The following is an 11,743-nucleotide window of genomic DNA, read 5'->3' on the forward strand; positions in this document are numbered from 1 at the left end:
AAGTAAAACTGAGATTTGTTCGAATCAACAACAAGAAAACTTTTACATTAACAAACAAAACTATTGACAAAATATTAATTATTTGCTTCCAGTTACTTACTCCAAGCGACAACCCATTATTATGGGCTGTTCTAATAAGGTTTGGTCACGTTATGATTTTCGAGGGGTGTTTCTCCTTGTAATGTTGTAGATCCACAATAACATTACGATACACAGAAAAGACCTATGGAACGCCAACATAGCCAACTATAAACGGTGTAACTGCCTACAAACACGTACTCGAAATGTTCATTATTTTTGTTGCACAACAAGTAAAGAATAGTAGCAGCAGGAAGTAAAGTGAAAGAAGTGAACAAACAATGCTATGGATGTGAAAATACATGACTTGAATAAGAAAAGAGAAAATACGCAAAGAACAAGAAGAAGAAGAAGAAAATAATTCCGTTCTTCTACATAAAAGTTAAAGCGAAATGCAGTTAATAAAAACTTCGGAAAAACAATCAAAAGTTTCAAAGATAACTCGATGAACGTTCTCATTTACTGAATTTGTTTTAGGATATCCCACTAACACATTACCAACTGGTTTATTTGGATCGTGTTTCGGAGGGAATTTTTTGAAGTGGTGTGGAGGAGGGGGGGGGGGGCTCTGTTCAGTGATGAGACGGAGCTATAGTTGAATTTCTGAACATAAGGCAATTTCAATAGAAACGAAGAGACCAATGTTGATTCCCTACGAGCTCGTATACTACTGTAGTAAGCCTTGAAAGTCTTTCTTTCTGTCGTGGGGTAGTAAACATTCGATGATCATAGATGACTGATCCAGATTGGATTCCCAGCTTCCACGAATACTAGACCATGGAGTGCTTTACATGTTAAAGTTCTCACCTCAGATAATCATTTTGTAACTCAAGTAGTATGTACGGATGCTGCATCGCACTGAGCTTATTCAAATTGAATTACAATGCAGACCTGCCCATCTTCGCCCCTATACCCCTTACCCCACCCTCGATCTATGCATGGTCGAAATTTCACTTAGTCTTTATTTGTCATTAGGCTAATTTCTGTAAATGAACAAACTGAGGTGACGACCTCATCCTTTCAACAACACTAGTAAGCCTACAGCGTATAAAAAATCGGTTAGAAGCAACCCCCACCCTCCCCACGCACCCACTCCAATTCACTTAATTTTTTGGAATACTCCAGCTCATAATCTAGTAGGCTTTTAACCTGATAAATGCGAATCCGCGGCTTTGGAACCATGTACCTGTTAGCTCTTATTTTAAATAAGAGCATACCAATAATGTAAAGCAGCTAACATAACTTCTTCTTAGTGACACACGTGTGACCGCGAGTGAAGACGTGGGGCGGGTGGGAAATGGGAGCGGCGAGGTTAGGGACGGGAGAGTTGGCGGCCCGATGCTAGGAAGGAGGCGGACATTGATATCTTAACTGAAAACGTAATTTCCCAGGAAAATGTTAGCCACATCACATACATACTGAAACAACTTGGTGTGAGCTTTCACCAGTACCACAGATTTTAATGATCGAGTGGAGGGATGGACTTTCTAATGGCCACCATCAACTAAATTGGCCGTATTTGGTACAAAACGAACCAGAGTCCCTGGTCTGACACATCTATAGACGGTGTTATAGAGGGCGCTAAATAAAAAAAGAAAACTGCGCTTCCGTGTTATGAGAAATGTAATATGGCGGAAACTCCAACGGGTCCAACGGTACCCCGTGGGGGCTTTGATGAAAATCGTCAAACCGCTGGCTATTCGAGTGATCAGGAAGTTGCAAACGCCGCTACAATTTTGTGTGAAGTTTCTGGTTCCAACCTGGGACAACAAGGTAAAAACGTTAGGTTAAATTCGACTGTTAAAAAAATTGTCGGGTCACGTAATAGGTTAGTGTTGAGATTTTCAACAATCGACTGGCGACATACTTGTGTCTCAGTTACAAATTCTCCCAACTAAATTGGCAAACTTTCCCCCAATGAACGATCTTTCTGCACTAATACGGATACGTAAATCACTATGTGCAACAGAAAACAAAATTTCACTTCAAAGTTATTTCAAAGAAATGAATAACTTGGAAAAAGTTGTGGAAATCCCAAAGACTTGATATATTCGTTTTAGATATTTACCGGGCCTACGTAGGCTAAGTAGCCTAACACATCACAACATTAGTAATTTTTGATACGGTACCATAAAACGGTACCGTGTAGTTAGCCAATGAAGTTATGATTGGCCGCTGTAACTTGTATGGTATTGGGATAGGAAAGGGTGACATTTGACTTGAAATGTTTATCTTCCTAGCCGCCCACTGACGGAAATATAGGTGTGTAATATCACAGAGAGAATGCTATCATGGCAGAAATATAACACATTGGTTCCAAATTCTAACATCGTAGGCTAGACTTTGATCGAGGCAAGGCTAACGTATCGCCCGTTTTAACAGAAATAATACTTGGCCCAGTCTAACAATATAATACAAGTCAGCAGATAATAGTTGTAAGTATGAATTATAATCTCTCATGACATAAGTGAGGAATCCAATAAGCAAACAAGATATGGAGAGAATGCAGACCCTGTCTATGTCTTGCTGATACTTGCTTTTTAGTGAAAACAGAGGTAACAATCTAAGGTTTTGAGATCGGATGATATATGATCCAGGAAATGCCATTTAAATTGCTTTCATGTTTGTTTTCTTCTCATTTTGTCCCTATTACCAATCTGCAGCCCAACCGAACGATGACAATTCGGAAGAAAATGAGGCCAGCTCGGTGAGTACCCTCAGATCTGCAGACACAAAAATAGCAGTTCTAGGAAACATAGTTTACACCGGCCTTGATCATTACCTGGCATTTGTGTCCATAATTCACAAGTATAGTCTTTACAGCAGCTTGGTTTTTCATCTCAAAGTTGATAAATCTGTTATGCAAATGTTTCGTTGGACACAATTTATGTTTATGGAATGTATGCAGCTTGGTTTTTCATCTCAAAGTTGATAAGTCTGTTATGCAATTGTTTCATTGGACAAAATTTATGTTTATGGAATGTATGCAGCAGTAGCCATAGTAAATCGAATATTTTTTCCTCTTGTCTGTACATATGTTATTCCTGCTGGGATTTTTTGTTATGTAATGTCAAGAACTCAAGATGTAGTATGATTACTAAAGGCTGTGTACAAATTGTGCTTCGTTGTATTTGAATAAACAATGAGCTCACACATCATTAACAAAATCTTATCTGTGGTATTAATGCCCTTGTCAACAAACTAACAGGTCTTAAATACAAAAGTTGATTTCCATATGCTACAGAAATATATACATTTCTTAAACACAGTCATTGTTTGCGATATTAAATAGGTATAACGTAGGTTTCGGAAATATTTTATAATAGATATAAGGTCTTCCATGTTTGTAAAAACAACTTGGGTGTGGTTCTAGTATAGGACTTATCTAGCCATACTGGATATCTTTGTTTCTCAGTTAAGCAATGTACTACTATATATATATTGTTGTCAATGTATGCATTTTTGTTCTCTCCTCAATCAAATATTTTAGTCAAGTGAGAGGAGAAGCAGAAGGAAGAGAAAGCCTGTCCGTCGTTTATCTCCGTTAGAAGAAGAGCCATCCGAGGTAGTTTTGGATGCAGGTGATGATGGCTCCAGTACCCCATCCAGGACAACTGCTAAAAAGCCAAACAGATTAGTCAACTCTAAGAAAACTGATGAAAGAGGTATTGTATATGTGGTGATTAAATGTTCATTTAAGACAGTCACCAGAGCTAGAGCCTGGGCACGATAAGTAAACGACTCATGTTGATCCACTCTCAATACCAGTCTCAAGCTTACACCGAGACTGTGAATGTATGATCATGGTGATGTTACGTCAAAACATGATCTTAACCAAAAGTCTGAGGTAGAAAATCTTATGCACCAGCTTCTTGACTGTGATAACGTAAAAAGTTGCATGCAAAAAATAGTATGTATGTATATATATATATATATATATATATGTATTATATATATATATATATATATATATATAGTGAATCTGTTGCAGGCCTAAACTGTACTCATCAACAATGTCTCTACATGATAGTTGCAAAGACAGCCAATTCATTTATTCTTCTTCCCTCAGCCACGAAAGGTTGTGAGCATTTCTGTTGTGATTACTGTCAGTCAAAGTTTATAATTCCTCCGCAAAGGAAGAAGAGGGCTGGTAGAAGGTCGTGGCGCGTCGGTGTTCGATACTGGATCGACCCCAAGACTAACAAAAGACTTCGCTTGTGTAATGCTTGTGGTAAGTTACATCACTATGGCAACAAGTGGTGCAAATGTGACTCTTTCTTATAGCTACTTAAAAACTCGGAAAAATGATTTTGATGAATTATACGGTGGACTTGACCTTTTCAGAAACTAACTTTAGGCAAGAAATTAATTTTTGTAAGTTGTCATGGTGTAACTATGGAAAACCTTAAGTGTAAACTGCCCCAAAATTATTGACATACATATGAAAGGGAAAAAAATGATTCTCTATTCAAGTTGAGAGTTCAATACAATTTGGATTTTCCATACCCATTATATCTGCATACAGTACAAAAAAATCCCATATTAAATGGTTTGAACTCTTAGCATGCTTGAAATTACTAGAAGTTATTCAAAAGTACTCTCTTAGAGATTCTAATCCTCCATATTGTCTCCAGGCATAGATGAGGATCCAATTAGACATCAACATGTAATGCAAAAGGCTTTGAGGTCGATAATAAAACACCTGTTGAAATCCAGGCATTAGTGACCATTATTTTTTTATTCTAGCAAATTTGGTGGCAATAATGATGATCATTAACATGATCCAGGGAATAATTTATTGTCAAAATTTTGTGCAGCAGTTTTGAAGTGAATTTTGTCTCTAATCAAGTACTAGGGTTCCTGTGCAAAAACTTCTGTACATCTTTGCAATTGTATAGCAATTTGCAGAAAGTGTGTAGCATCTTACGATGTGATACTGGATTAAGTTTCCTCTGACATCTCGTTCCTAGTTATAGGTGATTTTTTGAAGGTAACTAACTTAAGTCAGACAAAGCCATGAACACTGCCAGATACATTATTTTTAGTTAGATTGTCCATTTGTTATTTTCTCTGTAAAAGAATTGCATCTTATAATTGTGGTAATGCCGGTCATTCTTAAGATTAATCCAGTTTATCGACAGTTCATAACCCTTGCAATGAACATGCTCTTTTAGCAGTACATATTAGAGAAACTTGCTGGCATTTTTAGTCAAATTTAAATTTATCTGCTGTTTTTCCCGTAACAGGATTGAGGGCTTCTCGGAATCACAATCCATCCCCCGACAAGGCCGAACCTGCATCAACAGAGGAACGGCAGAAATACTTTGAAAATGTTCACAAGTTTTCTCAGACTTTGATAAGTGAATTGAATGACCCTGATGGTAAGTCCTGAGTGAATAGGACAGACTGAAAGAGCTTTCCTTGCTTTAAATTACTGTCATACTTCTCACTCTCAAAAGTTTCCATCATAACTTCTGAATGATATTTTCAATATTATATCAGGGTTTCACCTGGCATTGCTTGTGTGAGAGGTTTTTGACACTAAAGGGCATGAGCATACAGAGGGTTGGGGTGGGGGGGTGGGGGGGTCTGGGGCAGGTATGGGGGAATGGTTGCCCGGAAAATCTTGTTAAACATCCTAATGTCAATCATTGTAACAATTAATTGCTATGTTATATGCTGTGCTAGGGACAACTTTTATTTGTTACTATAATTTAGTGTTCACAGCCAATTTTTTCAATGTCAGATGATGGCATGGGTTAAAAGTTGCATTTTTTATGCTTCTCTGAAACAGTGAAGCGGCGATGTTGGTGGTAATTTTGATGATAAATCGCTAAATAAATTACTAGAAGTAAATCATTTTTCTTTGTGGTCGGTATTTCTTCCATATTCATAACAGTTCTGTCCTTATTCCTTTCAGCCGAGAGGTTAACTTGTCCTTATTTTCGCACAAGGACTCCCTGTGCTTGTATTCAGAAGTTTATCATTGGAGATGGAAGTAAGGAAACATATTTTATAAGTTTAATACTAAAGGTTTAAACTTTGGTTTCAATTGTGGAGGTAAACACTCACCTAATTAAGTCACAGGAAATTTAGGCAGTCCTCCTAAAATTAAGAGTCAACTTCAAACCCATTATCAAATTTGTGGAGAGATAATTTAGGTACGAGCGAGATGAACTTTACATTGTCCATGATTACCATCATAGAAATTGAAAGGATATGAAGGCTTATGAATATGTATTGCTATGAATATTCAGTTTTTCTGTACTTAGAAATCCAACCATTGAGGGTATATTATCTAGTAACCAACCAATTGTATACTTGTGGCCAAGAATAAATACTATATAATTTTGAAACAGAACAGTGTATCGAGTGGTCACTCACGAATATCTGACAAGAAGTGTATTCATGAAAACAAATCGAAACAGTTACAAACTAAGAGCTGACGCTTTATTGACACCTGCAGCTAAAATGGACGAGGCTAAAAAGAGGGCCAGGCAACTCTTGCAGCTAGTGAAAGAAGCTCAACGGCTGAGGAGCAAAAAGTTTTACAACGTGGAGGAAGTAATGAAGAAGAGCAAGAAGTGAGTTGAAAAAATTCATAAAACATTTATTCTGATTGTTGTCTCAAAGCGACAGACAGTTTGGGACAAGTTTGTGATTGACAGTTAGAAGGGCAAATGGCAGTATATTAGTGAGAGCTAGGTGGGGGGTGGGGGGAGGGGAGGGGAAGGGTCATTCTTAGAGGGTGTGATGGCTTGCTGTATTAAAATTACCATTAGGTACATGGTGCACAGCATTGTAGTTGTCTTGATGAGGAGGGATGATAGCAGTAAGCTGTAACTCTCCAAAGCCAGGGTAATATTTGTCAGTACAGCACCAATAAAGTGGAAAAGTTCCTCAGATTGATATTTCTAAGATATCATAGGAACAAGATGATCAATGCATCTCAAATTGCCATCTCCTTTTTCGTAGACAGCGAAAGGTCGGAATTGGCAATGGCCAGAGGAAATCCAAAGAATATGAGGAGCTGGTCTTATCGAAGAGGACAGTCTTGAAAGACCAGCTGAAGTTCTGCGAACACGCTACCAAACGGATCCTTCTCTACTCCAATAACTTCTTGCATAAGCGGCTGAAGACAGATCCAGAGATGAGCAGACGGTTGGCGAGGACCCGGGGTGGACCCAGAAAGGCCCTGAGGGAAATCGATGAACTGACAGAAGATGAATGTTGTGATGACAGATGTGTCCTGGTGAGGCTAATATTATATTTGATTTAACAGCATGAATATACATGACCTAGAACTAGCGGTGCTATCTTTAAAGGTATTCATTTCCCATAGGTCCAATAGAGGCTGTGAAAGGTAATGAAACAACATCTCTAGTCAGGCCTTTGTCCCAAAGAAGTGTATTGTTTACTTTATGCAGGGGGCAGGGGTATAAAGAGAAAACTAAGCTTGCAGAAATTATACAAGTTATCTACCCAAAAAAACCAAAATAACTCCCCTCCCCCCCAAAAAAAATAAATAGAAGAAAAAAAGAAGAGTTACCTCATTTTCCGATAATGGGTCCATCATTTTCTTGCATGCGAGTCTTGCACATTGTTAAGCCACATGGCTTCTTAGAAAGACTTACCTTTCACAACTTAAATCAATTTTTTTGTGTATGTTGTTGTGGAAAAAGAAATGAAATGAAATAATTATTCGTGCACGTACACAGTGTTTACAAACAACCACTCGTAGAATGATTGCGGTCCGGCTCATATCTTGTATTTTCAATCCAGCTCGCTGAAACCCATAGCGTTCTCCTTAAGAAATGGAGAGATCGAGCTAGAGAAGGTCAGATGGAGGCCCGAAAAGTGCTTGGTGAGATGCTCACTCCATCAGGTACGATATGGGGTTGCACCGTTCGTATAAAACGTTTCCTGACAGTTTCAAGAAATGTCAAAATTATTGTGGTTGAACAAAATGCCAAATTACTTGAGGCATGCAGACAAAGTACAAAGTTAAAGTATTATGGAGCCTTTTGTTAAAGGGTGTGAAGACTCACGCACAAAGAATGTCTCATGCCAGTAATCTGACCAGTTTTGAATGAGATGTAACAGAAATGTTTAAGACACCACTATCGATCCCAGAAAAAAAACACACAGATTAATTTAGAAGAAAGAGAAGACAGACTAAGACAATTGTTTCTTTATTGTAGGTCTCTCCTTAATTTTGTTTCTACTTTCTGATCAATTTTACCAAACCTACGAAGCATTACGCACAGAGAGATTTCAACTGATCAAACTGAGATACTATTCTTTGTCTGCACATGATCATTATTTTGCTATTAATTCAGTAATATTTTTAATTTGATGTGCAAGTATACTATCAAGCTTCTCAGTTAACAGCGAAAAGTAATATTCTTTTGAGGGCAGGTCTGAAGACCAACTGCTACAAGTTCATCACCATGGTAACAGGGTGCAGTGCATCTACCATAGCGAGGGTGGAAGAGCAGATGCGTAAGACTGGAGGAGACAGAGAACCGCCTCCACACGGACTGAAGAAATACTGGGAAGCACAACCTAGGGCTGCCAAACAAATCAAGAAACCAGTGGAATCTGCTGTCATACTGCCCTCTACGTCCTTAGCAACGGGGCAGAGAAACCCTTTATCACAGTCTATACTGAATGAGGTTAGTTGAAACATGGATCTGTAGGATTATTATTGAGAGAAAGATAACATTCTTGTTCAGAACTTTAGAAGAGGTTTGTGTCCAAGGGTGCAAGGAGGCGGGGGGGGGGGGGTAGAGCTGATAAGCTGGCTACAAGCTGAAAAAAATGACCTTTTTAAGAACAAAACATTTTCACATATCCAAGCCATGGTATTGTAGGCTTAAGTCTAATAAAAAATTGTGAATTTTTTCCAGTCCCTCTTGTTAGAAAGTTGTCTCCAGTATCCGCAGTTCATAGTAATAAATTCACCAATTATAATATTATTTCTCACATTTTGTTATGAATCAGAGACATTAGAAAAGTAACTTGTTTGAATTGTTCAAATCATAGAGAGTATGGTGCATCCTAAAGCTCTTACTATCCACACGCATCTGAGTTTGGTTTGAGGAATTTTTCACTTTTTTTCTTCTTATTTTTCACTTGGATTTCTCCTGTGCATTAACTTACAGAAACAGTTGAAAGATCAGCTAGTTTCACTGAAACGAATGCAGCAGCAGTTGTTAGCTCAGCAGAACCAGGTAAACCAACAACAGAAACTAATTGAGAAACAGCTGACTATGATAGAAAGAACCAAACACAAGGCCATCCAAGATCAACAACAACAACAATTGCAGCAGAGAACAATTCAAAATCAGGTAAGGAATTAATTATCATGAACTGATTAAAATCTTAAGAATTGGTCAATATTTTATGAAATATTGAATTTGAAAAGAGATCCATCATCTATCACTAAGCAGAGGTGCAGTACATGATATTGCCACAAAGATGTGTTCAACATTTTACAAAGTGGATGAATTGTCTATTTTTTTGGCATATTTGTCTAGAACAATTTTAAATTTAATAATTGGGTGGTGGGTTGAGGACTGTACTTGTCTGCCTAGTGAGCAACGGTGCTTGTTCTCTAGCTAAACTTGAGTTGATATTTAATCTCAGTTGTTAATAAGGCTCGGGTTCAAAGCAAAGTGTTCTCATCTTTGAATAAATAATGACCTTGATACAGGGTCAACACTAGCTATCTGCTGGCATTTGCAAAGTCTGAGACACTATATATATTTTCTTCATTCCTATGCAGGCACAATTTACCATCCAACAGCAACCGCAAGCCAAGGACACCATGGGTATCCCTGCCATGACCACCGGCACAGATGGCACCCTGGAAGCTATCGACCCCAGAGTCCAACATAATATGAACCAGCTTCTTATGGAGATTCAAAACCAGATTGCTAGTCAACAAGTTCTACAGATCCAGCAGCAGTTGATGAGTGTGTCTGAGGATGGCACCCAAGCGACACCGTCCTCTGTAGCGACCATAGAACAACCGCCGCCTAGTTACAATGTGGCCATGGCTCTGTCTGGTGGTACCCCAACCTCACAGCAGGGGATACCAGGGCAGGTCATTCTACAAGCTCTCCCTGTTGCCTGTGGCGACACCATCACGATTCACACCCAACCCATCGAATCTAACCCGGAAAGCGGACCGAACCCAAACCTTCACATGGTGTCTCGAAACACGAATCACGAACCCGCAGAGGACAGGTCCCAGGTGCCGTCCGCCCAGTCATACTTGGTATCCATACCGGACATCATGGGAGCGGATTCACTCGATCACGACACCCTGGTACCGGACGTGATCCAAATGTCCGAATCGGGAACGTTTCCGGATCAACTAACAGAGGCTCTGCCGGGCCAGGCACACCTGGGCCCAGATTCTTCAGATGCGAGGCTGCTGAACGATCTGGAGACGATATCAAACATGGTAACTACTGCCCCGACCAGGAGTACGGCTGCCATACTACGAAAGAAGTCCAGGATGGTGTCTCCAGTGACCTCCGCCACCACTTGTTTCCCTAGAAACATCATGAGGGCATCGCATGACCCATCCGTGAGTCTGCGCACCGGGACCACTCCTGTATCTGCTGCCCAGATTCATCAGCCATGTAACCCCCGGTCTCTGACAGAGCTCCCCGGGGACATGCTGATGCCGTCCGAGCCGTTACACGCTCTGACGTCTACGGTCCTACAGTCTATACCTTTAACTGCTGCCATGAGAAAGCAGGGTGCCCAGGGTCAAAGTTCATAGTACAGAGGTCGACGATAACACATCTAGACAGGACGTTTTAATGCAGCTGCTTTTATTTTTGTGTTAAAATCATGATAGAAATTATATTACTAGATAGAAATGTGTGCTTATTATTGAAGAATAGTGATAGTGTGAGGCTAAGCTAACTATGGGAGGAGGGAACTGCTAGTACTGGGAGGAGGGACCTGTTAGTACTGGGAGGAGGGACCTGTTTGTACTATTATAGTGTCCTCTGAAGATTGCATTGTAGTGTAACGTTTGAGATGACGTAAATTAGGATGGTCACTTCTTGCATGTCCTGCTCCAGTCCAAAGGTCACCGGGCAGTGATGTCACAGAGGACATTTTACTGGAAATGGACCATTTGCATGTTGCCTTTAGTATATAAGATACCAAAGTGTTTTCATGAAGGCATTTTCAATCCTGAAAGATTTAAAGATTCATGTTTTTTCAAGTGTTTTCATACCTTCAAAGTCTAGAGCCCTGCTTCTTACATACAGCATAGAGTTACAAAGATGACTTGTAGCATGGCCACTCTGCATTCATCACTGGCAGTGTATCAAGTTTACACTTTAGTGATTAGTGTAGTGCACACTCTTTTCCTTCGGTAACATAACCCACCTGTCAACCTACCAATGATGCCTCCAAATGATCACTTGAAAAGCTTCTTTCTTTTTTCTTTTATTATTTGAGAACATTTATTTTATATTCGATGAAAATACAGTCATGATAGAGATACAGAACTTACATGTTTGGTATCTACTTCCTTCCTGCCTCATGGCCGATACTTTACACCAACTGGTATAACTTAATTGTCAAACTGTCCAAATTCCCTTAGATTCTAACACAGTTTTTCATCCCATTCATAATG

General features: G+C 39.3%; 2 protein-coding genes across 9 annotated transcripts in view; one reads left to right on the forward strand and one right to left on the reverse strand.

Annotated features, from left to right (window-relative positions):
• Nucleotides 1-282, reverse strand: part of LOC139963338 (DENN domain-containing protein 1A-like) — a 64,828-nt gene extending 64,546 nt beyond the window's left edge. For 3 of the 8 annotated variants that reach the window (XM_071963984.1, XM_071963983.1, XM_071963982.1), the window contains exon 1: nt 101-281. In XM_071963984.1, the coding sequence (XP_071820085.1) occupies nt 101-117 (17 nt within the window). In that variant the 5' untranslated portion in view covers nt 118-281. Of the gene's footprint in view, nt 1-100 lie in introns of all 8 variants that reach the window. The other 5 variants (XM_071963979.1, XM_071963977.1, XM_071963981.1 and 2 more) reach the window with 3 other exon arrangements.
• A 1,397-nt stretch (nt 283-1,679) lies between these two features.
• LOC139963594 (uncharacterized) lies at nt 1,680-11,615 on the forward strand. Its single transcript, XM_071964480.1, has 12 exons — nt 1,680-1,851; nt 2,742-2,785; nt 3,569-3,743; nt 4,148-4,309; nt 5,325-5,459; nt 5,999-6,076; nt 6,545-6,662; nt 7,054-7,330; nt 7,861-7,963; nt 8,497-8,753; nt 9,243-9,428; nt 9,866-11,615. The coding sequence occupies exons 1-12, from the start codon at nt 1,707-1,709 to the stop codon at nt 10,871-10,873; spliced, it is 2,688 nt and encodes an 895-aa protein (XP_071820581.1). The 5' UTR covers nt 1,680-1,706; the 3' UTR covers nt 10,874-11,615.
• The last annotated feature ends 128 nt before the right edge of the window (nt 11,616-11,743 follow it).

This window comes from Apostichopus japonicus, chromosome 22, assembly GCF_037975245.1.
Source record: "Apostichopus japonicus isolate 1M-3 chromosome 22, ASM3797524v1, whole genome shotgun sequence".
In the NCBI taxonomy this organism is placed as follows: Eukaryota; Metazoa; Echinodermata; class Holothuroidea; order Aspidochirotida; family Stichopodidae; genus Apostichopus; species Apostichopus japonicus.